At 42.3% G+C, this 27855-nt stretch overlaps 1 protein-coding gene and 1 long non-coding RNA gene across 2 annotated transcripts; both read right to left on the reverse strand.

The window, feature by feature from the left end:
* Positions 1-3908, reverse strand: LOC111242996 (uncharacterized). Its single transcript, XM_022787991.2, has one exon. The coding sequence runs from the start codon at positions 2955-2957 to the stop codon at positions 1680-1682; it is 1278 nt and encodes a 425-aa protein (XP_022643726.1). The 5' UTR covers positions 2958-3908; the 3' UTR covers positions 1-1679.
* On the reverse strand, positions 1-27207 carry LOC147758159 (uncharacterized). Its single transcript, XR_015329334.1, has 4 exons — positions 26966-27207; positions 26666-26840; positions 17567-17847; positions 1-268 (listed from the first exon to the last, which is right to left on the reverse strand). It is a non-coding gene; the product is annotated as an uncharacterized LOC147758159 (long non-coding RNA).
* Positions 27208-27855: the final 648 nt, after the last annotated feature.

Genomic DNA, 27855 nt, shown 5'->3' on the forward strand with positions numbered 1-27855 from the left:
TTTCACTTAAAATTGAACATTTTATTTATATAACTATTTATAGGTCATGATATTTAACGCTATATACAAGGCAAGGGCAATCTCAAAAGGAACGTTAAGCCCTAAGTACACCGCTCTTTGCGCAACTTGTTTGCAATCAACAGAAGCTGTTGGTTGGCATTAACCTCAATAAAGTTCTCTTTAGTATTTGATTTGACGGGATTTTGCAGTCATTTTTCTCCAACGCAAATGAATATCCTCTTCATCTGAAGTTCAGGTTGTGGCCGACCTATCAAAAACAGAAAATGTTGAAAGAAATTTTGTAGATGCCATCCGTTGAACCGCCTCCATCCTGCAGAAATCTTAACTATATACAAAAATTCAGTCTTGCGTCTCATCGATTGTCTTGGAGGCGTGCCTCAGACAATACTGACGGTACCTCGGCGATTAACACTCGATTTCAGCTAGCCACGAACGCACTGTTACTAGCAGTTAAATCATTGAAAGAAAGAAGAGGTACATGGCTTCGTTCGGATTAACCTCTTCGGTTTCATTGTCGATCAAGCATGACCCATCACATATCTGCATTTAATATTGTAGTTACTTTCAACATGATACTTTATGCGGTAGACATATTGGACAATTAACAACAGTCGGTTAAAGATTCCCGGATTAATATATTTAGAACGCAATCTAAATGGACAGCCCTCATTCGCAAGCAACAATGTTTTTTTTATTCAGATATCGAAACGAAAAGGAACTTACAGGTATCGCCCATGTGTTCAAACTAGGACTTCGCATACAACTGATTTAGCTCAGGCTTGATCGATGAGCTGATAAGTGAGGTCCTACTATTTCGGCGTCAATCGCGACACGCCGTAATATTCATTAAACTTGCAAACAATTCAAAAATGTCAAAGCGAACGTATATCTACGATATTCGTCAGTCGATATTCAACCAGAACCTGAGAAGGGCATTAAGGCAGGGCACGTAAGGTGGATTTTGTCTTCTAGCTATAGAATTTAGGGGCCAGAAGACTCGATCGTTCTTATTTGGCGACCACTGAAATAAACAGTCATGAGCTAGCTATTCAGGTATGAACGCCTCGTCTAGACCTTAGCAACGAAAGCTTTCCACGACTGGTGTCGACTCATTTATGTCCCTCCTACGAAAGATGATCCGTCCCTTTTGGCACAATACACTTCACGGCCTACGAACGTTGACTCCTACATTTCTTCATAGGTTGAAAAAAAACAACATATATTGGCTATTCTCTACTAGTATCGTAGAATAGGTAGATCTATGAGTCCTGTTGAATATCAGGGGACATCTCCAGGTACTCAGGACATCCTCTCATACACCGCCCAATCATAGGACTGTGTTCGAAAACGTTCAGAGGAAAATCTGGTCTGATCAAACCTAATCAAATACAATAGCAGCTATGACCGATATCCTATAGTCGGCTACTGACGCTTGCCAATATGAAGACACTACGTACACTTAAATTTGTAACTAATTAACCAGTAGAAAGTTAGGGTTATGTAAATTTTATGAAATAATATCTTAAGTAATTTTTCACTTTGATTTGTGGTAACGGTGATACGAACGGACATGGCAGTTTTAATAGGTTAATTCTACCCTCGTTTGCAATTGATAGGTCGGCTGGATTGAGTTGGCTGTCCTCGCGTGCGTGTACCCTTTAAACAAGTTTCACAGTTGCTAGATAGTTGAACGTGACCATTTTTTTGCCCCGAAGAGATTCCTTCGGACTGTGATGCGCCTCGTTGTCGCTTCCGGACGATTCCTCCTGTGAGCTGAGCGATGAAGTCCGAAGTACAGACCGCTTTTTACCGCTGTAGTCTGGCGGAGGTGGCGCAACTAGGCGCCTCTGTGTCGGGGGCGCGGCAATCATTGGTGGATGATACTTCGGATAGAAGTCCTGATAAAAGATGGGTCGAGCTATCCACGATGGTATGGCCATCCAGGAAAACCACTGTGGGAGAGGAACCACGGGTCCCGCAATCCGCGTTGTACCATGAACATGTTCAGCGAGCTGTTGCCTCATAACCATGGCGGGTTTCCGCTTGAGTTTGTTACCTTTCTTTTTGGTTTCAGCAACAATTTTCGGCACGTCACTCGCGAGCACCTCGCTCCGGTACTGATAGGCGATAAGGTCCTGAGGGACGGGCGCGAGCGACAGAATGTGCTGTCCTGAGTTCTTCACTGTCTTCGAGCCCTTGCCGGCCGCCTTGCTTAGCGAGGCTTTTTTCTGGTTGAAAAGCATCACCACACTCAGTGGCTTGTCAGGGACGGGTGGCGGGACCATAGGACAAATTTTGCCATTCTGACTACGCTGCAGCTCAAGTCCAACATCATAGATGTCTCGTCTCGAGACGAGCAATCTCGAGTTGGTTTTCGAGCTCAATGATTGTGCGGAAAGAACATTATGGTTTTTGCAGTCTTTTACCAACTTTTTGTTTCTGGCGTTATTCTTTTCGAGCAAATGCTGTTTTTCGTTCGCAGCTTGCAGTGCTGTCTTCCGAAAGTCGGTAGACACCGACGACAAACTGGAAAGCTGCACCGCTTCTTCTGTCGTAGCTGTTCGCCAGACAAGAACGTTTCTTACTTCGTCATCCGAAGTGAGGTAAATATCGCCCTCGAATACGTCGAGAAAAACCAGTACTACTACGCGTGATTCTTCTTTGCAGTGGAGAGCTCTCATCAGCTGGCCATGACTCACTACGGGAGCACGTACTGATCCTGTAGCGCCAAAAGGTTCCGCGCGGGTCTTTATGCACAATCCGTTTGAACCGGACGATCCCTCTACGACGAGATAATGCAGTGGGCCCTCGTGCGTTTTCCGCGCATATCGAACGGCCAAAGCGATGCACTCCTGTTCGGACATGTGTGGAGAATTTACCCCGGTTGAAACTTGGGCCAACAACTCGACCCTGTAAGTGTTTGTACGATTCCACATGACCAAAGCTAGGGTTCTATGACAGTACGATGAAGCGTCGAATACTATATAGAGCGTGTTATCTGCTACACGTACTGCTACCAATAGCTAAGCAAGATACAGGTTGGTATGATTTGTTGAGGATGATGACGGGCGACAATTACGATGTTGATGAAGATGAGGGCATCAATATCCAGTTTAGCAAAAAATAGAACAAAAATCAGAAATTCTCACAGCAATGCACCGAACACACTTTGGCGTAAAAATATCCGACATTTACTATCACGACCGATCACTCAGTTACATATACGTGTACGTGTATCCGCTTTACAGGATCGGCTGTATTTAATGTCCTGTCGTTGACTGTCGACTATAAGAGAGCAAGCTTATATCCAGTGGTTACACGAGTGCTTAATATTCACCCAATTGTATTTCACTGCGGTATTATTATTGTTTTTATTATTAATCCATGAGCGATTAATCCCCGTTAAGCAGTAAACTTTTCTCATCGACGACCAACGTCACAGTTCTATTGATGACCAGCTATCGGTCCGCACTGCAGCTCAGCGCCTGTCAATCCGGACGACGTTTAGCGACCACACCAGTATAATATACCATCCACTCACTACATTATGAATCACTGGACATCAGACGCCTAACGCACCGTCTTATTACGTCTATCGTTAGTGGAGCCTGTTGATGATGTTATTGCTGCAGCAGTTGTTTTGTTCATAGTGATCGCCGTGCACAACAGTCAGCCATGTCGTATCAGCTGATCGACTGTTTCCAACGGAATGACGCTCGGCCTAGTCGGGTTGTTGGTTTCGTTTTCAGTTCGACGGTAAGCACGCCAAACGCAAAGACGAAAACGTCGAAACACAGGCGCCGCTGAAGCCATGCTATCAGCCCGTTACGGTAGACCTGCTGCTGCGGCAGCGGCTGCGGCGGCCGCCGATTCGGGCAAGCGGTGTCTCGCTCGAAACCCTCGTAGCAGCAGCCAGCAGCCGTCCACCCCCTCCCCCCTCCTCCACTATGTTGTTCTCACCCCTCAAAGTCGCTGACTAGAAGCAGAGCAATTATCGTCTTCCTCTTATTTTCCCCCTCCGCCTGCTCCTCCTTCTTTCTAACGGAACGTTGTGTCTGTGTATCAGTGTGATTCGCGCGTGTTTATCACTCTTTCCCTCTCTGACCATAGCATAACACGCCTTTCACGGTGGATGGATAATAATTCAGACAGCACAATAACAACAGCATCGACAGAATCAACAGCAACCGTTGCCTCCGGTAGTTGGCCGTTTCTCACTCCCCGAAGTCACCCCTTTCGTCCCAGGCCTGATCATCATATTCGTCCGCTACAGGCTTCCTATGAATTCCCAGCGGGCATCGACGGTGGCGATGGCGATCGTGGCAGGGGGCGACGGCGACGCCAGCTGAAGCACCACAATTGTGAGGTGGGGTAGTCGAACGATGGTTGAGCATCTATTGCAAACAGTGTAGGATAGTCGTTGGTCTTCACCCCTCTTCACCATGTTCGCTCCCTTTTAACGCTACGCAGCAACAATCATTGAGGCAATCTTCATCATTGCTGTCGCTGCTGCTTCTGCTGTTATCAAGTAAACGCCATTACCACGAGCACTACTCGTACTACGTTCATCCTCATTTTCAGCTTTACTATCACCGCCATAATCAGCGTCGCCGCGAGCAGTCGCATCGCCATCACTATGGGAAAATGCTGAGCGTAACGGTTCACGACTGCTGGCACTACCCTCTCGTAGCCCTTTCTCTCAATCGCTCCGTCCAGCTGATCATCCGCGATGCTCGACTCGCCCTGTCGTTGCGGTTCCGTTGACCCAGTGGCAAACGGTAAAGGTAGTCGCCGGTGAGGTTTAGCTGAGCAATCCGTCGTTCTTGGTTGTAAGCGGCTCACTAAAGCAGATCTGATTCCTCTTTGTCGTAACCGTTCCAAAGGCGTGAGAAGAATAGCCGTTGGCGGTGTTGACATTTTCGGCGAACTTGTAACAGAATAGTTTGTTGAACGACCTAAATGTTACGTGTGTTAATAATAGTTCGTTTCGTTGGTCAGCAATCTACATATCGCTATACAAATATGTTCAAATCCGTAACCTTTGTAAAGGTCTTCCACTAGTCAGGGCCTGTCTTCTAAACGATAACGCTTCTCCAATCGTTCCTGGACTGTCGATCTTCGCTGGACATGACTGAGTGAGTCGTCCAAGATAGGTAGAGGAATAGAAACAATTCACAAACATTAGTACTACTGCTAATTAATGTTTTAGTAATCTTTCTTCATACAGGGCTTGCCCCAGGAGCACCTACATGTCGTAGTCGATTGCTAGCTTCAGAATAGAGTAGTTCGATCATAGTTGAAATCCGGTCACTACCCAGCAAACCCGATCGCTACAGCTTCCGGAAGCAAACAACCTAGAACTAAAAGCCTGAATCAAGGCCTCGGATGTAACAACTGCGGATTTGCTACATGTAACAGGAGCAGCGTGATAGATCACAGAACTGAAATAATCGGGTAGAAGGAGCGATGGCCTACGATGACAAGAGCCGGTGGAAACAAAAAATCGTCTTCTTTATTAAACAGGACATCTACCGCATGCTTAAATAGGTGGATTTTCGTTAATAATGCCTACTGCTATGTATTCATAAAGGTGGATCAGAAAACAAAAGACGGTTGAGGAGGCCAAGTAGGAAAATGAAGGAGCGAAGCCTAATGATGATACAGATCTTACGGAGATCTAAAGCTGCGAACGATTTTGTCTAGTGAAGAAATGGCGTGGAAGACCAAGCGCCAAGATATTTGGCAAACTTGTCTTGGCTTTGTCTGCCAATGAATATTGTTTTGGTGCATTGACTGTGAAATGGACTAGTAGTAATAATAATGCTTAATGAATGACGATGGTGGACTAGACTCGTTCCCAGTGCCGACTGATGAGTCACCTTCGTCCGCTTGTCGTCACAATGGAAAAATCATACGTGACATCCTTATCGGCCAACAAATCCCTTCACCAACAAATCTTGCTTCGTTAATTATCCATATGTATATATCATCAATTATTGCTTGCTTACTAGACATTGGGTGTCTACAAATCACTGTTGATACTATAGTATTACACAATAGTAACAATAACTCTAATTATTCTGACTGGCGCATTAACATATAATGTTGAGCACTAAAAGAGTCTTACGCAGTTCGAAAAGTAAACGAATGAGAATCGTCTATTTTTATAGATAGCATCATTAAGTTACGGTTATGGCTGTATATTTCACCGCCATTGCACCAGGGCAGGGCATGTTTCCTTGGATGAAAAAATACCGGCGATGACGGGGAGTACCTTGTGCGATGGGTACCGCAACTGTTTGTTAGAAGAACACGAACAGAGGCAAAAAAGAAATCCTTTTTCCTAATTTCAGGAATTATGCATGCCAAGTCCTAAAAGGATCTGAAGGCATTAGTTTGTGCCCCTAGTTAGTTTGTGAAGCACTTCGACTGAGAAACACTTCGATATGTATACAATTCGACAACGACGTTTCAAGTTCTTTATTTTGACTTCGATTAACAGATTTTAAATGATACATCGTAACGTGCGTATACGCCAGATGCGCGATAATTAATCTACTGTTTTTTTGAAAAATATCCTTCCTTATCCTTATGCAACATTAAATAGAATTTGGAAAAAAATAGAGGCTAATACGTGGGGCGGCCCACGACTGCGGCTTTTATCGCAGACACCCCTTAGACTTATATAAGCAAACTGTTATCGTGTTTAGCTGTCGTGAAAAGGCGATCTTCTACTGCCCAATTGATAGGCCCCAGTCCCTAGAAAACATACATATAATTTCTAGGCCATTCACTAGTATATTAGCAAGATAACTCCGAACTTAATATTGAGGCTGTAAATAGAACCCGTACACTTATATACTTCGAACAATATTAGGACTGCATCGATTTTTGTTATTAATTCTATAAAACTATTATTAAAGAAATACTTACCGGTCACTTGGTGGATTTCCTAGGTCCCAAAATACTTGACCTATATATATATATATATATATATATATACAACGTTTGCAATCATCAACAGCGCTAATGTCTAGCTTAGCCTACTTACCTCTGTTTTCATAGAGCCATGGTATGGCACCGCCAACAAAAACCGACACGATATTCTTCTCTAACCTCAATCAATTGATAGCACCGCTATACTTTTCCTTCTTTCTGATGTGATTTGTCAAATTTGAAATTTATTCACGCAATGATACAATGAATGCCGCCGTTGCTGCCCCATCACCACCATCTTCTTATTGTTACTGCCATAGTAGCACACATCGGAAGGGGGCAGGAAACCTGTGGCCGGCGAAATATTAGTAGATTTCGCGAAGCGACGTTTATTCATCTGTCCGACCCCCCGAATCGCTCACCATCCCCCATCCCCCATCCCGTCCGCCGCCGCCTACCCGATGCCCGATGCTCAAAAGCAAAAGAAACGATGTTTGTGTGCCGCGAGTTTCACAAGGGCTCGCACGCATATTGACAACGACAGCAGTGCGGTTGTTCTCTCGCATTACCCCTAGCTGCAGCCTGTTTTTCCTTTGAATGGTTCCGATACAACGACCACAACGGAACGATAGCGCCGGTGGACAATCTGTTGATAAAAACGAAATATACGAAAATTTCTTTTTGGATTCGCTGAATATTAGAATAGACTTACCAAAAGCTGTCGGCCACGGCATACGTCCAGTGTGCGTCTCCGTCTTGAGCGATTCCGTCGTCGAGTTCAGCTTGCCGACAATGTTCGCCCGCTGTTTATTTATACGCAGGAAATATCGCTTCTCTATTCGCTGCTTAGACTATTACTATAATGTATTAGTAGAACTAGTATATGGTTATTCCTTAGCTTCGGAAGAGTCGCACTATTCATTAGCAACGAAGCTGTGGCTGTTAATATGATTTTTGTTGCTACAAGAGACGCAAAGCACTGAAATTTTTCATACATTGAGACTTTGTCAGATAGGAAGTTCCGCTATACGACCGCAATGGCTTACGCTGCTGGTCGATAGACCACGGAAAGCGGCCACCCCTACGAATCCATAGCGGGATCGGTCTTTTTTCTTGTTCCCCTAGCCACCCTACCTGTTCGGTTAGTACCCCTCTGGTGACGAAGTTCATTTAACGATCATCCTAGAGATTAGTACAGGATGCGATTAACCTGCCTATGTTGTGTTGCCGCTATCTTGATGCTGCCACGCTTTTAAGCGTGATCTGGGGCAAAAATAACAAAATAAATACAAAAGTATTGCGATCATGCGTCTAATGGTATCACTGAATTTCTGCATCACGCCTTGCCCCTCCCCCAGCTTCACCTATTCCTCTGTTTTTCGTTTGCGCTTAAACTTCGACCCGGTATTAGAAAAACGCGTGCATCAGTAGCAGTTAATGTTCGCACCTCTTCCGTTAGCTGCACTTATATGACAATTAGTGAATGCTCTGTTATGGGTTGGTTAGGTCACCTTCGCAAGAAGAGCCGAGGAAGCTAATGCGAGATTCTTCCTCGACGCGAGTCACACGGACACATCCATTCGTATAGGAACGACATCAACGAGATGAGCATCTGGGGAGCGTTCTAACATCGAGCGTAACGCCGTCTCCTGCTCGTGCTGTTTCGTCGAAAGAAACAGCTTTCGCAATCGTCTGCTAACTGACGCCACCTGTCACGCAACGACCAGTTGGCTGTCGTTGTCGACAATTGGCGTTTATCCGCTCGAAACAACCACTGCGGTTGGCACAACTGTAATCTTTCCATACGCTTTTCACACGCTGCTGTGTTTTCCTTCCCTGTTTTTATATATAATTAGTATTATTCTCGTGTTATAGCAACGACAGTAACATTTGCGTCGGCAGCTGCTGTTCCGTTATCGTGGCGCGCTCGTCGCAGAAAATGATTAATTTCCCTAGCCCCTAGCGTCACCGGCATCCTATTCTGCGTCCCCGTGAGGGTGTCCACATCGCTGCTGCTGGTACTGCCATCGTAGAAATGGCGCTAACCGTAGTGGCAATTCACGTCACAGTGGTCCTCTTCGTTGTAGCTGCCTCGCGACTGTTACAGACGACCGACGTAACGCGAGGACGAGCCGTCATTAACCGGTCTGGCCCGTTTGGCTGGTGCAGGCTTCCATTGTGCTAGCTATAGATCCTGCTGTCGATGCGACTACACAGGAGCCACTGAGAGGTACTCGTTGATGTATTGTAGGTGGTAGACGCAAACTCCGTTGCAACACTGTCGCCTTCTATCGTGGAGCCGCTGGGCCGATTTCCAGGGTGGTGACGGCGTTGTGGAAACCACTCGAAGCCAAACAAGAAGCGACATAATCCAGCCAAGATGATGTCTTCAGGCTCGAGGTAAGGTGTTAGGAACGATATACTCAGAATACCAGAATGACGGATCGAAAAACGTAGAGGAGGCGATCAATGGAGAGGGTTACCAACGATATGGCTTGAGATATCGCTGTAGATTTCGGTTCTTGTTGACGGTAGTCAGCTGTTTGATGAAAAACCTAACGGCGGTGCCGGTCGTAAGGCTCGAGATATTTAGATTTAAACATGGAGACGTTTAGGCAGATGGCCTGAAACCTTACAACGCCTAGTAGAACTATTCCACGTCGGTTCAAGAGAGGGTTAATGGAACTGCATTGGCGAAACGCTAGTCTATTGCTTTAAAAGGCCGTCCGAAAAAAAGTGCTATTTTCAATGTTAATGTAACGAAGAAAAGTCGTTAAATTAAAAAGATGCGTTCTTTTTAGTGTCCTTTTCCTCCGTTTCACCTTTCTATTCCACTATTACGTTACTAAGGATTTATCAAAGAAAAAGAAAACAAACTTTTAAAATGCAAGTCAATTCAATAGAAATATTACAGTTTCAAGAACTGATCTACGCCCGTGTCTCAACCAGGTGGCTATAAAATATACGGAAGTGCATTATGCGGTCAGTACTACATATAGATATGTGTATATATGTATATGCTATAAATCCGGGAATTCGGCTGTAAAACAACGCGAACAAGAGTCACAAAGGTACCTCGTTTTTCTGTCAATGGTGTGTAGAAATTATATGCTTTAGTATTCGGGGCCACAGAATCTTCCACTTAAATGGCGAATCTTAGAACGCTTTTCGTACTTTTTAGCGGCCTGCTATCTTGCCAAATCATCAACAGTGACGATTGATTGCCGATGCCATGGTGTCGTCCTTGGCCAAAGTAACTAACTTTAGTAGGTGCGCCATTACGGGGAGATGTTATGCCTCGTAACTGACGTTCATCTAATTGAATCGTACCTATTATTGATGACGTCCAATTGAGGTGACAGATGGAGAACTCGCGCTATGCGTTAAACGTCAGTTTAATAGAATCGTACAATGAGTTCCGAGTACAACCACAAGCCGCAGCGGAATCGTTCTTTGGTCGACCTGACGCATCTCTTCTGCCAGCAAACAGAGGCCCCGACATTATATATCCGGGTCAACACAACTCCTTTCATCTACATTGTTAACCCAACAGTTTTTTTGCATGAAATACTCCACCGATGATAGGGATGTCTATGTTTGAGATTCATTATTGATACAAATTAGAAAATTTAGATCATTAGCACTAATTAGCACACGGGGGGCTTACGTTTCTCTGTTATTTGACCATAGTAAATAAGTTTAATCTAACCATCTTTTTAATTATCTTCAGCTCTAATAAATATTAATTTTTCACGCCGCGTGTAGCGGTCGACACAATGCACCCTGCACTCGATTTTTTTTTTATCTGAATTCTCTGTAGTAGGCAGGTAGTAATGATTCCGTATGTGCTCTCAGGAACCCTATCTCGCAGGAATGAAATAAATCTAAAATATCCTCCGGTAATGAGGAGTAAAACAGAGCAAATTAGTTTCTCAGTTGATCTTTCATTAATCATTGAGGAATAATGATTTAAATGTATTCCACATGAAACAGTATAGGAATATATGGACTGTGTGGAGAAGCGATGTTGTTTAGACTTTGCTTCCCGCTAAAGCATCCATAAACGTTATGGGAGATTATATTGAAGCCCGTCTTCATCGTTTTTCAAATTGCTACAAGAGCTACTGCTATTCTATATCCAATAAATGGGGCGAATTTAAAACCCTTGCAGTTTACCCCTTTTAGTGGGGAAAGTTCTTGGTATTATACTGAAGAGATGGTTCTGAAGACGTGTTCCTACGAAGGAAGGGTAGCCAAAGGGCAGATACGAGCAGTAAAAAATAACTACAAAGCAAAGTAAATCTTTCCAAAACATGTTTACTAATAAATAAAAAAAATAAGAAAATTTCATTAAAAAGCTCATGTCTGGAAAAATAAACTAACGGAACTTCAAGCGTTCAGTAAGGTCGGCCGTACGTGTTGTGTGTGTTATGAAATATCTGATGTTCACAAAACGAAAACACAAAACGTTATCTTATACGGCAAAATCATATGGATAAAACATACAAATAGAATAGTGTACGTGTTTATTATGTTGTAGTTGCTTAGGTGTATAAGAGGTTTGTAAATTTTTGCAAACTCAATCTTTAGCCCTCTAATTATGCATGGGCAGTCCGTACACTTACGACGTCCTATTCTATCTAGCGGGATGGAAGTCACCGAGCTGAACGAATCAATATTTCGTCGAATAATAGATATATCTAGGACGCCGGTAGAGGGCCTATTTACTTCAGTAGGCCTAACGTTACTTCCCATGTTGCCTTAGACAAGGCTGGAGCTTTTCTAAGATGCAAAGCACGCTAACTTCCTCTTAAGACCTACCCTAAACGTTTTATGAAGAAATCCAAATTCGAAGAAAAAGTCTGAAGGTCAGTAAGTCTTTTTTGATAGAAAACGCTACTTTTCCCACAATGATACCTCCAACTAGTCCCGTCGAATCTACACGATTTGTTGAAGGAATAACTGATCGCTATGCACCGTATCAGTGTTCATTATAAAGATAAAGGTAAAAATTACAACTGGAAATTTTCTCGCTGGGTAAATGACACTTATCATAAAAATCCTTCTTTTCTCGTGTCGGTACCTAAGTCGCGGCAAACCGAATAAAATCGGTCTGAAAGGAAAACAAATTGTCCATGCCGAGAAAGTCTGAGTGGCTTATTAAAGCGGCATTTACCAATGGTTGTTCTACCTGTTCTAATTAGACATCAATTGTCGAAATCGTACTTCGGCCAATGATTTTCTGGAAACTTCAGCGTCGTGTCGTCGTCTCCAATCACCTTCACCGATTTCACGCTGAACGATCAACGGAGCTTGAGTATATAGTGGAAAGCTGTTATAACTACACAGTATTTTACATCCAACGCAATGACCGAAAGATAACAGACGCCCAAAATCATGAAAAGCTTTACAAATTAAGTCGTGTAATATGAGCATTTGTAGCTAACTGCACGTTAACCCATTGTCACGTTGATATAATATCCGAGCCAACCTTGAATCACCCGGAAGTCTAAGACTTTTTTTCTGAAATAGCGAATGTCTGGAAACTTCAGCAGAAATCTTCAAGGGGTCTTTTTATAAGAGCTACGATCCGAGCTGATAACCGTTTGAGTTAAACGTTCACGTCAGAGTACTACGTGGCCGACGTCGAGAGAGCACTGAATCCGCCGTGCAATCCACTATACGCGGTGCTCGTCGACTTCAAAGGCTTTGAGTCGACGCCCAAGGACAGAGTTACACTCAGGCCGGCCGATCACGATGTCCCTATGAACACCTCTCGAAAACAGAATAACGATCGATGACAGAGCAGACGAATTTCCGCCTTTCACACAAGCAACTGGCCTGGCTAAAGGGGACAATGTACACCCACTTCCATTCCCAGTCTCGCTAAAAGCTCTGCCTGATCGAATAAAAGGGCCGTATAGCTCAGTCGAAATCGCCATTTTATATGCAGACGATTTAGTGATAACAGTTGTGACTTAGTGTTCCAAATGCAGCAAGCTTTAATTGGCCTTTACGCGGCAGCCACAGACTGGGGCTAGACCCGATAAGGACGGAAGCAATGAAGTCTAGAAAAGGAGGGCAGACAGCAGCCACTGATATCTTGTATCTTCCCAGATAGACCGGTTTCCGTATTTCGGGCTACTTTTCTCAGTGAACTGAAAATCTCACTGTATACGTCACGGAAATGTATAGCGCCATATAAGTGTATTGGCTATTTAAGCAATCAGACAGCCTCATCGCTTCTCAGTTTGTAAGACCTCAAAGTATCTTCGATAGGATACACATCATTGGGTGGAGAGTCTCGAACTATTAAATTGTGTCCAAGCTTATTTCTTCGAAAAAGCATTGAGACTACACATAGTAACCCGAAATATCTTCGCGCATCTCTTAGCCGGCTCCTAGCCATTATTGTCCAAAGGCCCATGTCGTCGCCAAAAAACCTGAACCTTGAAAGTTGGAAGAACAAATTCGCAGAGACTGATGAAGACTCCTTTGCCTTAGGTGCGATGAAGAACAACGAGCGGGGACGAGCAAACCGGTTAAACAGAAACGTCGTCACTCGCTTTGCTGTGTATGGTTTCCGCCGTACACTCCGTAGGAAGCCAGGTTTCCACGAGCCTGACGATAAATATAGATATTTCAAATGCGAAAAATATGGGTATAGATATCACACTGCTTGTTACCTACTGGTACCATTTTTAATACCTATGCCAAATCCTTCGAATCAGTCTATAGACTCCAAAATTCGTATAACCCATACGACACGCACTATTAAATGGTTCTATGTACTTTCTCTGATATGTATTTATAAGGTTTTTGACTACCATCAGCGAAGGTGAGTAAATAAAATTGACTAAAAAACAAAGTCCTTCCCTCTTGATCCACTCAGTCCTATGGGTATAGTCAGTTGGGTTTGCATTACCCTAAAAGGGACGAAACCACATGTCCTCGTGTATGGTAATGTGTGAAGCTTCGTTGAACCTTCGGAGTAGACATTTGTCGAGCCTCCCTCAAGACATATGCTTTGGCGTTTACCCTATAACAAACGATTAATTCTGTCCGATGGTGCTTTTGCGTCATATTCCGTCCGGATTCCGCGTGTTCGTCACAAGGCCCTTATACGTGTAGGTTTCATGGTGTTAAAAAGATCCGTATTCCTGTTCTGTTCATTCCTAGTTAATGAGTCTAAAAGCATTCTATAATTCAATCTAATAGGATCTTGCGCTCGTTCTGCTCAACGACATCTCTTACTTGGCAACTATCTTCGTACACAACTAAGATATCCGTGCCCAACGAGACAACACGCCATAAAAACATTAACTATTTATTAGAGAAATTTTAAATCCCAGCGTAACTAGTGAAATTGTTACGTACGAAATCGGCGACGAAAACGGAACTGAGATAACCTATCACTAGCTTCCTAAGGGATCATTGGGTCAACAATTCGCGAACACCGCTTCAACCAAGGTCCACGACTGTGAGGCCAATGTTTCCTTTCAGGATTATAAGGAAGAATCTACGAATATGATTTTCTGTGTGAGCGTGGTTCACGCAGTCCATATAGAGCTTTCCAGAAGTCATACTAATCTGAAGTTTGTTACGTGTTCATGAGACCTGGAGGCCGTCTTCCGTCAATATAACACCCTCAATACGATTCAGCTGTCTATACGACACATCTTTTATTGTTACCTCAAAGCTTAATTTTTGTACAGTGTTATTTAGAGTGTGATCTAAGGGGGTGTAGCTAAAAGCTGCTTCATCGACACGTTTATGGAAATTGGTTTCTCTGCGTCAACTGCATCATCATCTGTTTTTTTGAGCAAGCGAATAATATTTGTTGATTTAGACCGACCGATAAAATCTGTAAATTCATGATATTAGGTACTATTATTAAATATACTGAACACAACGTATGGTGGAAATTGTATTTTTAATACAGACTGTTTTAAAAGTCGAGTCCTCAAAGAAGAGGCAAAAAACAACGCAACCTTAATGAGTTAAAGTGAGTAGGTTTTCAACCTAGTACGTTTGTCTCGTACGAATCTACTCTTAGGCTTCAGTTCGACCGCGAACAAAAGCTTATTGAACACGATCGCTTTGTAATGCTATGCAGTGATGGCTGCAGTGAAGAAGAGCCGATATCTGTAGGTATTGAGAATCGATAGCGAAACAAAGAAGAAACACTTCGACTAAACCAAGAAATGCTTACAAATTAAGTAGTTTTTCCATTAGGTTTAGTACTAAGATGAGGGTTCGTAGGAGAAGGCTGTTCTATTCCACTGATCATACAGTTGCAACGTATTTCACTACCAATCTCAAGAACATATTAAATCTTCCAGATTCGCATCCTGCATCAGATAGATGTACTTCAATATTAGCAAAATTCTGACGGGAGCGAAAAAAGGGAATAAATGTTCCATCCCTCGAGGTTGCTTGCAGTGCCGCAATGCAGCGTCAACTGGCGAATCGCTAGGTCCGATTCGTATTTGGAACTTTGGTATTAACTGTATTTGGAATGGCGTCGCCGTAGTAATTTCAGCAGAAAGAAAAACAAAAGAAAGTTTGCCTTAGGTCGATATTGTCACCCTTCACACCCTCTTGTCAACGTTCCCAAGTGACCTGTTTATACATATCGAAACAGGTAATAGACTGAAAAGGATGTGTAAGCCTAAACTTGGACCAATATCAATAAATACACAGACCGTCTTTAAAGGAAGATGTTTTTTTATCCAGTTTTTGTCCAGCCAGAGCACCCCAGGGTATCTAATCGGCCACACGAACCTAACCCACTGAAAGAAGAGTAGTTTAATAAAGGCTTGATTTTTGAAAGTATTGTTTAAGACTTTCGGGACAGTTTTTTTTTTTGACTTTCTAACTAAAGTTAAATTACATTCCCAAGGAATTTTAGTTGGGTACTATGATCTTTTATGATCCCCATACTTGTTTTTCTCTCTTTCTTTCTTTCTGAATGCTTCATTAGACAGTGCGAGCGCTTTTCCAGTGAAACAACGCACACTAAATGAGCAAAACCAGAACAGAAACATAGTTCACAAACGCTGTTTAAACAAATCGATTGTTGTTGTTGTTGTTCGTGTCAACTTCGAATATCAATCAGTGAACTTCTAGGGAGCCACAAGTTACCCCTTGACACATTTGACCACGTGCGCAGAAGCGAAACTTATATGGCAGCACAACACTGGCTGGCAACAGAAATAGCCTACCAATCACAATTCTTCCACAACTCCCTTAGAGTAACGTTGAACTAGTACCACAAGTACCTATTATCAAAAAGTATTGTGTGCTAGCAAAATCCGTGAGATTAATTTTAGCAATTCTGTAACCCTCTGAAAACTCCTCCTTGGCATAGGCCTGTTTCTCCATACTAGTTATTTGTGTGCTAAATGGTGCGCAGATCGCAAGAACGGTTCTAAAGCTTGTTTGACCGAGAGATGTCGTTAAAGATCTTGACCTGTGAACCATTTTCTGCTCCAGAGGTGGCTTGTACAGCTGCGAAAGATCAACGTCAATCGACCGGTTATAGTTGACATACGCGAATGTTTCCCAGTTTATGTTGAACGATTCAACTGCACCCTGGATCGCTACCGTTGCCATTTTTAATGTAAGATACCTCTACGGGTGAAGTGTAAATTCGACAAGCTGGCTTCGTGAAGTCGAGTTACTCATGTAACAATGTTAGTTCTCTACTACTGTTCAAAATAAGGCGGCTTAGGCTAAGATATTTCCGCTGACTTCGTGCAATTGGCCAACAGTTCCGAGCTGTATTAAGCTTGAGTGCCGGTAACCTCAACGACGAACGATATCCGCAATGTAAAGTGTCGACACTGTTAGCCAATGATGCTGGAGCCGTTGGCGGTATTGGCACTCGTGAAGCCGATTCATCCTTCAATATGGCTTATCTCAACTGCAATAACATCCGTACATAACAGTGCGCGCCACGAAGCGTCCCAGAGGTGGCTCTCGCAAATTCGATTCTGCTCAACTTGTCTAGGTGAGAAGTAGATAATGATCCCCAACGGACACGAAGTAGCGACAGACCCACGTAGTGTGTGTTTTTTTTTAGCCAAAACATTACGTATACACTGTTTGCGTCTTTATAGCCAAAGATAAGCTAGGATCACGCGTCCATTTTCAACAGTATCTTGAGAGCTTAACTGGCCTTGTCCTTTCTTGCGGTTACCAGAACTATAAAAAAGCTAATAAACTTTATAAACACTGTTGCTCTAAACGCTTGCTAATCGTCTGACAAAGACGCTCACTTAATCGCTACATATTCTAACACTGAACTGATTACATGGGAACGCTTCGTGTTGAAACGTAAAGGTTTGAGACACGACCTTTATTCATTGAAGTTGTCTGTTGGAGTCTTATTGAATTGGCCCAAAACATGGCTACCAGTAAGCGCAAAAGGTGACGAAGCCAAATCGCTTCCGTAGACACCAATCAAACATGCTTATACTACAAAGGGTTGGGCATCAAGCGATTCAAGGCATTCTCGCTTGATAAATGGGGCATCGCAATCGTTAAGGCCAAGCGGAAGGTGCAGTAGCCGCGCTAACGTAATGGATGGCAGGAAAAATGAACTTACCCAAATTACTTGTGACACGGAAACACTTTGCGTCACTACAAAAAGCTCGAGAATTCCGCTGCTGAATGTTCCAGGGAAGTTAATGTTATGCACGTTTTTACTAGACACACAACACGTAGAAGTTCAACCGCTTCAATGGACACCGACAATGCACAGTTACTCGATGAATTCCCTCCATCATGTCGGCTATCGATGTTGACATTTGGCGCTTGTCAAGATACACCCATTATTCAGGCCACGACTACAGTAGGTCTGAGAAACACTCGTTACCTGCAAAAAAACTGTCACCCGAAAACCTAAGTAAAAACCTGAGTTCTACATCTTCATTTGTTAACAACTCATATATTTTGCCTAATGTTTTAAATTCATCACCGGCCAGCTGAGTGCATAAGCTACTCTTCATAACTTCTTGTTCTTTAATTAAATCTGTTCTTAAAAATCCACTTGAGCAAAAGCCGCTTGTAACGTACCCTATAGTCGAACTTTACTCTACTTACAGGACAAGCAGATGTCTTGTTTTAGTTCTAAGCAAACTTAATCAATCAACAGTCTTAAATAGAAATTCGTGTATCAATGACAGAGGAAATTTACTCACAGGTTTAGTGCTAAATAATTATAGAGTATAAAATGCTCATCCTCACCATACGAGAAATCTATCGGGACTGCATTTCCTGGCATGGTAACATGTCGTCTAGGACCACTAGGTCTGTTCCCTAATCAAAGTCATTTTAAGCATTGTAGTTGTGTTTGTCCCGTGGCAATATGTTTGTTCATTGCCAAATTTTCAGTGCTTCACAGTATTAGAATCGAGGTCCGTATAGCTTCAACTCTTCCATACGATCTGGCTCTGGTACTATTAAGATTGCTTGGACATTTCGTATTGTTCTCAACGAACACCGTTGAGGGTGTTTCAAAAATAAACGAAATACACTTTCTAACGAATTTTAAACTTGTTACCTTACCACGGATCGGTTGTAGTCCAAACAAAGTCAACCCCTAAGACACGCATATATATGGCAACGTGGTCTGCATGGCTAACCTGCATCTATCCGAGTGTGCCCCTATAGTAGTCATAGTTAACGGGTTGGCTGTGACGCCGATTGAAATTTCAGCATTGACTAAAATTGTTAGATATCCACAATTAGAAAAAGAACGAATGAAAAATGAATAAAGGCATAAGTAGAGTATAATGTTATTATTAAGGTTAGTAGCTGCTGGTTCGGTTGGCATGCCGTTCCATTGGTCTGTTGAAGAAACCCAGATAATAGTAGCAAGACCCAGTCCGGTTACACTCGTTGTAGAAGTAAGTCCTTCATGAGTACCTAAAAATAGGTGATACTGAGTATTTGTTGACGTCGGACAAGAAGCTAGCAATAGTAAAGTACAAGAATATAAACACAAACAAAGAAATTGAATAAATTAAGCAGTCTCAGCAGAGTCTGCTGCATAAAAATACAATTATGTAAAATATACATGCTAAGTTAAGCACAGGCGTATCAGTCTCGTATATACATTGTGCCAAGTATCGTTGTTGTTTAAATGTATCATATGGGACTTTCTATAAACGAAAATTTGATGACTTTACAAGCATCGTTCGAGTATTGTCAACATTTATGCTGGTAATCATTTTACCGCGCATGCCAAAAAAACGTGTCCAAACTCTATAGTTATATAGGCTTTGGCTCAATCAAGCTGCTGTTCCTTGTTTTTTCTCGAACAAAATGCAACTCGTCGATGTGTCTATCACTCAGTAGAACTTCCTATAAAAACTTCATAATCTTCGACTAGCCTAACTTGCGAGTAAGTTATTATCCATCATCGTTCTTTGTGGCAAATAAGCAGAGCCTTTTCTATGGAGAAAACCATGTTCTCACAGAGTTTTTCGCACCAAGCCCTATGCATAGGTATCTCTAATTGATATTTGCTTGAAAATTAATTAGTTATAGGATCCCACCTCGGCTATATAGTAAAGAAGTCTTGGACGAATTTATTGGTATAACACTTGCTGTTCTCCGGTTCTTCACTGGTTGTTTCGAACGATAGTGTTAGCCATATTTTGACCCATAACCTTTTCCTCCTCTTTATACAGGGTGGCGCGTTTAAACTGAGAACTTTGTTTACAATATTATTTGAAGACAAAAACAGGTATTTTGACAATCATTTCTGTGTCTGCTGTACCATCCTAATGTTCGTAATTGTTGATACAATTACTATTCACTATGATTATAGTTCCAGTTTGGGGCCTTAACCACTGAAAGATCAATTTCGGAATACTTCTTCGCTAATTTGTAGGTAGGTTTTGGATCGTATGCATAGTAGTATCGTCATGCGAAAGCCCCAGGCGAATGCTGGAGTGTCGTCTAAATAGGTTGCATACAAAAAATTCCAGCGAAATTACATTTTTTCCAATAGCAAACCGAAAGTCCCAAAAATGGGAAACGTCAAGAAATTCAAAGGGTGCAAAAAGGCACTTTCCTAAACAGACGTTAATCCTTCTACAAAAAATTCAGATGAACCGTAAATAATTTGTCGAGCCATTTCAATGAGTGATTTCCGGCCCTTTAAATCTAGAAGCGTAATCCGGTTTGCCTTATGGAAGCTCTTCTCAGACAATTCGGAAGCCGTATGAAAACCGGTAATAACGCATATCGTCAATCTCGGACAAAAAAATAAAGTTTTTAATTTAGGTGGAAGTTCGTCCAGCGTGAAAGGACTAGACAATAGCTTGTCTTCGTCTAAATTCCGACAACAGCGCCTTATTATCTGGCATTACAAGCGGAAGGACTCATGCCCGTTACGACAAGCATCTCTCCAACATTTTCTTCAATGTGAACGCGTCACCCTGTATATACACAGGGTTGAGCAAACGTTTCCTGACACTTTAAGGGCCTTGGCTTTCTTTTGAATCTTGCTTTTACTACACGTTACTCTCTTACTACTTAAACAGATATAAGATGAGGATTCCCAAACAATCAAGAAACGTTTATATAACCCTGACACGAACATGGATACCCGCTTTCGCCTTATTTCGGTGTCGCACTTATTGTGGATACGCCGACAGCCAGCACTAACACAAACATTGTGACATTATTAACAAAGTCAATATTTACTGACTAATAACATATTCACTGTTGCGACGCAAAATACACACACAGATCTAAACTATCTGCATGTCCCTGTGTGTGGGTCTATCCGCATCCCCGGATGTAGCACTCTTGTCACGGCGTGGCGTCGTGCATACTGCGGAAAAACAGGGGAAAAGCTGGCGTCTATTTATCTACTGTCACCGTTAGCATTTGCATATTTGCTCGTCGCCGATAGCCATAGGCGGCGTGCTCTGTCGCTCGCATTAGTACCTTAGTCGATAGTTCTGCAAGGGCAGCAATCGGCGCACAACACTGCGTCAGGTGCCGTCGTAGAGCGGCGACCCTACGTCCCCTGCGTGAGAGAACAATGATACTTTTTTTTAAGAATAAGAAAGAGCAGAAGATGATAAACACGAAGATAATAAAGAATGAAAAAATATCAGTTTTTCCGGCTGTCTGTCTAGGCTTCTCACGGTACACCTCTGGCCCCCATGGTACGACACTGCGCACCGTGGCGATTCGGCACTGGAGATATTGTCGAATGTCTCTTCGGATTCGTCAGGGATGATTTGCGTTGTGAGATGTCCTTTTTTTCGCACACACACAATTTCTTTTTTATATTGAAAGTGCAAATATGCTTTTTGCAAATGTTGCAAATTGATATTTTCCATACCATTTGTCATTCTGATGGAATGATTTGTTTCTATCGGGATCCGACAGCGGAGTGCCGAGGGGCAATGTTTAACGAATAGACGAACGGGGGAAAAAGTAAAGGAAAAAAAACTGAGTGTTTGATCAAGAAGCACACATAAATCATGTCTACCGTATTGAAATGGAAAGAAGCGACGTTATCGCAAACGAAAATAACTAAAAGTACGGCCAGAATCCGTTTTCGACCAGTGATTAAGATCTGGTTAGCTGCGAAAGAGTCGTACAATATCTTGATTGAAGGTAGTATAAAAATTCCATTTAGAGCGCACGCTCTGCCTCCACGAGCAACCCATGTTAGTACAAACCTGTGTGCATTGTAAGGGCCGCGATTCTATCTAGTGAGGTATATTATTATAGCCGACTAATAAGCTTGAGTTGTGTTCCTTAATATTTCCTCCTGCACAGATAGTATAGCTGGACCACTGAAACTAACAACACATCCCATATCATCCAACCAGCGTTGTTTTGCTTCTCAAGAACGCTATTTTGGCTTTGAATTTATATGGAATATATACAAGACTTTAATGATCAGCAGTTGTTTTCCATGGTGATGTAGAAGTCCTTCCTCCATTGAATATATTGGATAGTTACATGGATCCACGTGTTATGACAGCTGTGACAGCTTATGATAGCATAAAAATTGTGATTTGCGATAGGCTGTGTTCGTGTATCTACACACGAGCATACCGAGCCTCAATGAGACTCTAACCGAAGTATCCCGTGGACGAAGTAAGTATGAAGTAAGCGTAAAATAACTTAGCACGTCGATATCGTTCGCTATGATGGTACTCCACATATATCGGCACCGTTTGCACACTACTGGCTGTGCAGGCGGGACCATGGAGTACTCACTTATAATGCAATATATTACAAACATACCTTCTTATTATAACTACTATTTGTCTCCATGCGCACCAAGGGCGACCCAACCGGCGTTTTGATCAGGCTCCATTGTAACGCAGCATTGTTCACGCCGGCCCATTTGCCACGCCTCCTGAACCCAGTTGTATTGGACGGTAGATGGAGTCGCTCGCAGTTGTTTCAGTCGGCTCCTTAACCAACATCTTCATGGCACTAAGCCTCATAGATACTGCCTCATCTGCTATGTTACAGTTCAGCAATAGCCCTGGACCACACCGCGTGCTGAAGGTAGTAACAGATCTGATGAGTCAGCGACATCGCGCTAAGTACTAGAATTGATACGGTGCAGTTAGATTCATTAGGAATTTGTGTCTCACATCTCAGTATCGTCGAGGGGAGCGCTTGCTTTCGATGAGAGCAGATGCGTGTGGTCGCCCGTGACGGCACCACAATCGCTGGCTGATAGGTACGGACTTCGCGCAAACCTTATTGAAGCCAGCCACTGCTAAAAGGTCACGAAAGATCAGAGGATATTACAAGGAATATGGAGAACATTTAGGGTGAAAGGTAATTAGCCGAGTCTGAAAAGGTCATCATATATGAATGGGACGTTTTGTCTAGGTAAATGATCATTAGGCCTAATTTCACTTAGGTTCATTTAAGATAAAAAAAAAGGTTAATATAAACATCGGCATTTCTATTAGTGGCGTCACCTAGTTTTGCGCTGTACATCCGCACTTTTTTTTTTGCGTTATCTGGTCCAGATTCGTTTTATCTCAGTAAAACTCCTCTTTTCAGAGGCACTTCCCGTGGCAAGCGTGATTTCTGGATGTTTCCATATTGTACTAATTTTTAAACTTCTCTTGCTTATTTTGATTTATACGGGGTTTTACACCTTAAGCTCTTTCACGATGAACGTTGGCCTTGCGCCATATTCATTCTAAATCGTCGACTTGTTTCCTTTTGTTAAGATCTTATCCTACTCTGTCCCGTACCCTTAAACTCTCATTACTTTGACGGCTTTAAAAAAGGCATATATGTTTACTACTTAAATACTATAAGGATATTGTCGTATTATTCTTTATCTAGTCGAATGAATATTTTCATCATTAAAGTGGCGTGCGCGATGGGTTTTAGACTTTTGTCTTCACTACGCTATCTGATCATAAGGGGCAACTCGTTGGGCATGAACCGCTAGTGATCTTACTGTTCCTCCAGCAGCCATGATGGGCGTCAGGCATCGCTGGAAAAAACACAACCATCTTCGAATCTGAAATTGAATTGACCGAGCTTATCGGGATGTGCTACTTTTTCTATTCGTATACTACTTCTCGCGTAATAAGGATAATGGTAAAAATAATAATAAAAAATAATAACGGTGACTCACGTAGAGATGCACTTTTGGTAATTGAAATTACCACGTGTTTAGTTTCAAGTCGTGATTCCTAGGTTGGCCTATAATCTAACGAGTGTGTATATGCTCTACCACAAAAAACTTTACCGATTCTAAATTGGGGTAATAACGCTTGCATATCAGCATTGGAACGGTGACGAATTACACCGAATAGTTGCATAAAATATGTGTAGCATCGGCTCTCGTATAAGATTCCCCGTAGAGCTTCTTCTGCACAATTCTGGCAGGCCTCGTATCTTCGTAGATCATTCGTATGAGTATTCTTTCGTCCTACTGGCGGAAATTCAGTTTCTACTATCTTTTAATGGAAATGTTCGGTTAGAATTTATATATAATCGGTGACTATCTGCGTATAATTTGAGTCAGTGCAAACAACGTCATTCTGAAGTACGACATCTCCGAACGCAACGGAATTTCTTTTTTGAAACCGTGTAAACTCTTCTGTGTTAGTAGATTGTTCCAGTATTAGTTTCTACGTAATCACGAAGTTTTCAAATATGATAGTGTATGAAAATCCAACGGGAATATAAACTATTTAATACTTTGTTTCGTCTTCGTTGGCCAAAAATTTGCCGTATCAGTGCTTACCATTTAGCTTTATCTTTTATTATGTTATGCTTCTAAGAAGACTTTCCTTTTAAAAGGTCTGACCTGAAGAGTTCACCGTTCCGCTAGCGTTATGATTCTTCGAGTAAATATTCGATTTTATCTACCAGTAGAGAGTCGAAAAATTAAGCTTTAGAAGACATGATCTTCTCATCAGCTCAATCTGGACCCGACGCGCTCCCTATCTACAAACATAAATCCAATACAATATATATATTATATATATATACTCTTATATAATGTGAGACGAAATCTACCCACCTAACAATAATATAAGGCAGAACATATGATTGCACATTTCTCTCATTCATAGCTGATACTGTATCGCAATTGGATCAGGTCAGCTGATCTGCGTTAAGCTTCATGCCTTTCGACAGATCATTTGCTTCGTCGTTGAGGAGCACATGACTCTTATTCAACCTGCGGAAGTAATTCTCGACAAGCAACGGTAGAATCCTATGAAACCGAACAGTCGATTAATAATATTTCCAATAACAGCGCCGCTCTGTATTGGCCTTTGTGTAGGCCATGTGACGCCGCCGGGTGGTCCCATATTTATACTGGGATCTGTCTAACTGTGGGCGTGGTTCGTGCCATCGTCGACTGCCGAAGTTGACGCGATGATGTTAATGTTGGTATTCGGATTGCTCTCTCCTGGTCAATCATGCAAAGCTTAGCAACCGAGTGTCCGAAGGAGAAGTTCTATCAGGGGAACTTCTTTGCGATGTTGTGGTCGTCATGAAGGAATCAGATAAGGTGTGACAGCTTCTTACGTTGCTGGATGACGGCAAATTACACGTGATGATATGGCGGTAACTGCTTACCACGGTAGCACTCCCCTGTTCAGTTGTCACTGGTAAGAAGCAAATGATCGAGCTCCGGTAACGCCCAGATGAGCAACTGTGAGTGCTGCCGTTGCTGGTGGGGTTGCTGGCTAAGAAAGCGTCACTTAGAAGCTTAGCAGCACTCGGTTGCAGTGCCGCACAGGTCAAAGAATGGCTATTAGTGGCACTGCCACTTTTTGACGAAAGAGAAATGCTTAGGCCTTCTACCCAGACATTGTTTCCTCAGCAAGTGCTCAATTAATGATCGCAGTATTCTTGCTTTCTAGCAGAAGTGCTAATTATGTCTATCAGTAATGGTAGGAGACCATTTCTACCGTGCTGGACGTTAAGACACAGACAATCCATGCAATATAAGCGGAAACATTTTTGAAGACAGAACTATGATCCAAATGCTTCAGTGGTCTATTATGATAGATACGGTACTAGCAGCACTTATGAGTTTATTATGACCATTGGTGCTTTTCAAATGATTTTTCATTAGAAACTATTAACAAAATTGGCAAAATTAACAAAATCTAAATCTGGCCGAGAGTATCTTTTTCAACTAAATGAGTCACTAAAAAAATATCTGTGTAATCTTCAGGTCAGTAAGTTCACCGCTACAAACTCTGCATTCCGACTTTTCAATGTCCAAAAATGGTAAAAATATGCATATAATTGATATATTGATAGAATGAAGAAGGTAAGCAACAATTAGAAACACCTGTTTATAGGGCATAACAATCGTTAGTTGGACCTTTATATTCGTATAATATACTGGTAACCGCCAATACGAAAATAGCGAACAACGTCTATACACGGTGACATATATTTGTCACAAGCTATTCAGTGTCCTAGCACAAGTGTCCTAGCTACGGAATATAATCCGTGCTTAATGCGTAACCTATTTGTGTGCTAGTCCTAGAGACACGTAGTGGTCTAGGTTCAAACTAGGGCATGGACGTAGGCGCCGGAAGCCAATCGTCCATCTGATGAAGTACCGAATATAAAACTCCAAATGTAGAGAACTACTAGCTACTTTTGATATTGCAATATACATCACTTGATCTTATCTCTAGTGTTCTATAGGTACGATTAACGTTCATGGTGACAAGGGTGTTATATGCAAAACTATACGTACGATTTTATACGTCTCACGCGTGCGCACTTAGATTGTATTGGGTCACTGGGGGACATAGTAAACCCTTTACCGGTGTACCACCATTATAGGCTGCCACCATATGGGCATATCTATATGCACCGTTGCAAAAATAACACGGCTATCATACAATCCGTCTGTCTATAGACGGGTGCTGTTACCACCGGCAGTTATTATACAACAGCAGCTACTACAGATTTATATAGACCACAGTATTAGATGCATTTAGTATAGCAACAATTATCAAGAAAAACACCAACGTGTAAGCCCGACATACTTTTGTACGATAGTAGAAGCTCAATGGAAATGAAAGGGCAGTACTCTTCTGCATGAAGGCGCAAGTTCGCATGTTATAGAAGCAAGAAGCCGATCAGTCTGCGGTCGGCTACAGCCGACGGGCCAGTCAGGCAGGCAGGCAGGCAGACAGACAAAACGTACCATGTTGATCCGTGAAGCCTCTCGTAAATCCTGATCCCGAAAAGAGCAGCCGTTGCTGGTGGCCGGTGACGTCATGCCGATATCGTGGTGGTTCCAATCCGGCTTATCATCGGGGCTAAGCAATTGACTTGTCGCATCGTCCGACGCTAGGCCTTTGTCCGCCGTTCGGTGAGTCCTTTTTAAACGGAAACAAGAAAAAGACGTAAATGATAAACCGATATCGAATTCATGTGTTGGTATTTGCACAGAGACTATAATGCATAGATAGAAAAATATTGTTTGTCTGATGAATTTACGCACTGCGTCTGACGTGAACATGGCGACAGCCTGCAACGTGCGATTTAACCTGATCGCGATGACAGCTCTCAGATTTGTATTGCAATTAGAGATAAGAATTTATCTCTGCGTAGATTAGATCGGCAACAGCCGATTAGATGGGGCACGGTACAAATGAATGCTTTCAAAACGCGCAGTTTCTAGCGCTAATGGGCTAATAGATAATAATAACATGTAGATTAGCAGCGCGGGTGCCAACTACCTGGAAGAAATAGACAGGGGCGGAGGCTTATTTTTACGGGATCACTTATCAAATAGAAACAGCTATAAATATCGACCAAATAAACGTACATACAGTTTCAAAATAGCGCTATTTACGCTGAAACAAAAAGAAATTAGTATCTTTTTTTTTTTTTGTAGCCGCCGTGGAGCTAGGAAGTTCCTTAGAAGTTGATACGAAAAAGTTCAAAGTAAATCTTCAAGCACGTAATATATTACCCGTGTTTAGGACAGCTGACAAGCATACAGAATTACTTTTTTTTTTTCTTTTTCTATAAGTAATCAGCCATGGCAGTTTACCGTTGTTTGTTAAGATTTCCTACCTTTTACCCTACCGACCCGAGTCACAACCAAGAATCGCTATTTTAACACAGCCAAAAGCATATGTTGTCCCTACTTGATTGTAGATAGAGTATCGTAAGCATGACCGAGCACAGTGATTTTATCCGATTAGTCCTACACATAAAAAATAATTTAAAACTCTTTTTTTTGGGATAGAAAACAGTGGAGAGTAAAAGACTCTACGAATTTTAGAACAATTCGTAAACAAAAATATGTATACAAGTATTTCGCTGAATATTAGCTCGAGCATGTTACCTTAACAACATCCGGTCCCTAACAGAGCTGCACAAAAC

The sequence above is a fragment of the Varroa destructor genome, unplaced genomic scaffold (genome assembly GCF_002443255.2).
Source record: "Varroa destructor unplaced genomic scaffold, Vdes_3.0 BEIS01000001.1, whole genome shotgun sequence".
Classification (NCBI taxonomy): domain Eukaryota; kingdom Metazoa; phylum Arthropoda; class Arachnida; order Mesostigmata; family Varroidae; genus Varroa; species Varroa destructor.

Excerpts from the sequence above, each read along its gene's own strand:
- LOC111242996 (XM_022787991.2), bottom strand. The coding sequence starts at position 2,957 with ATGTGGAATCGTACAAACACTTACAGGGTCGAGTTGTTGGCCCAAGTT.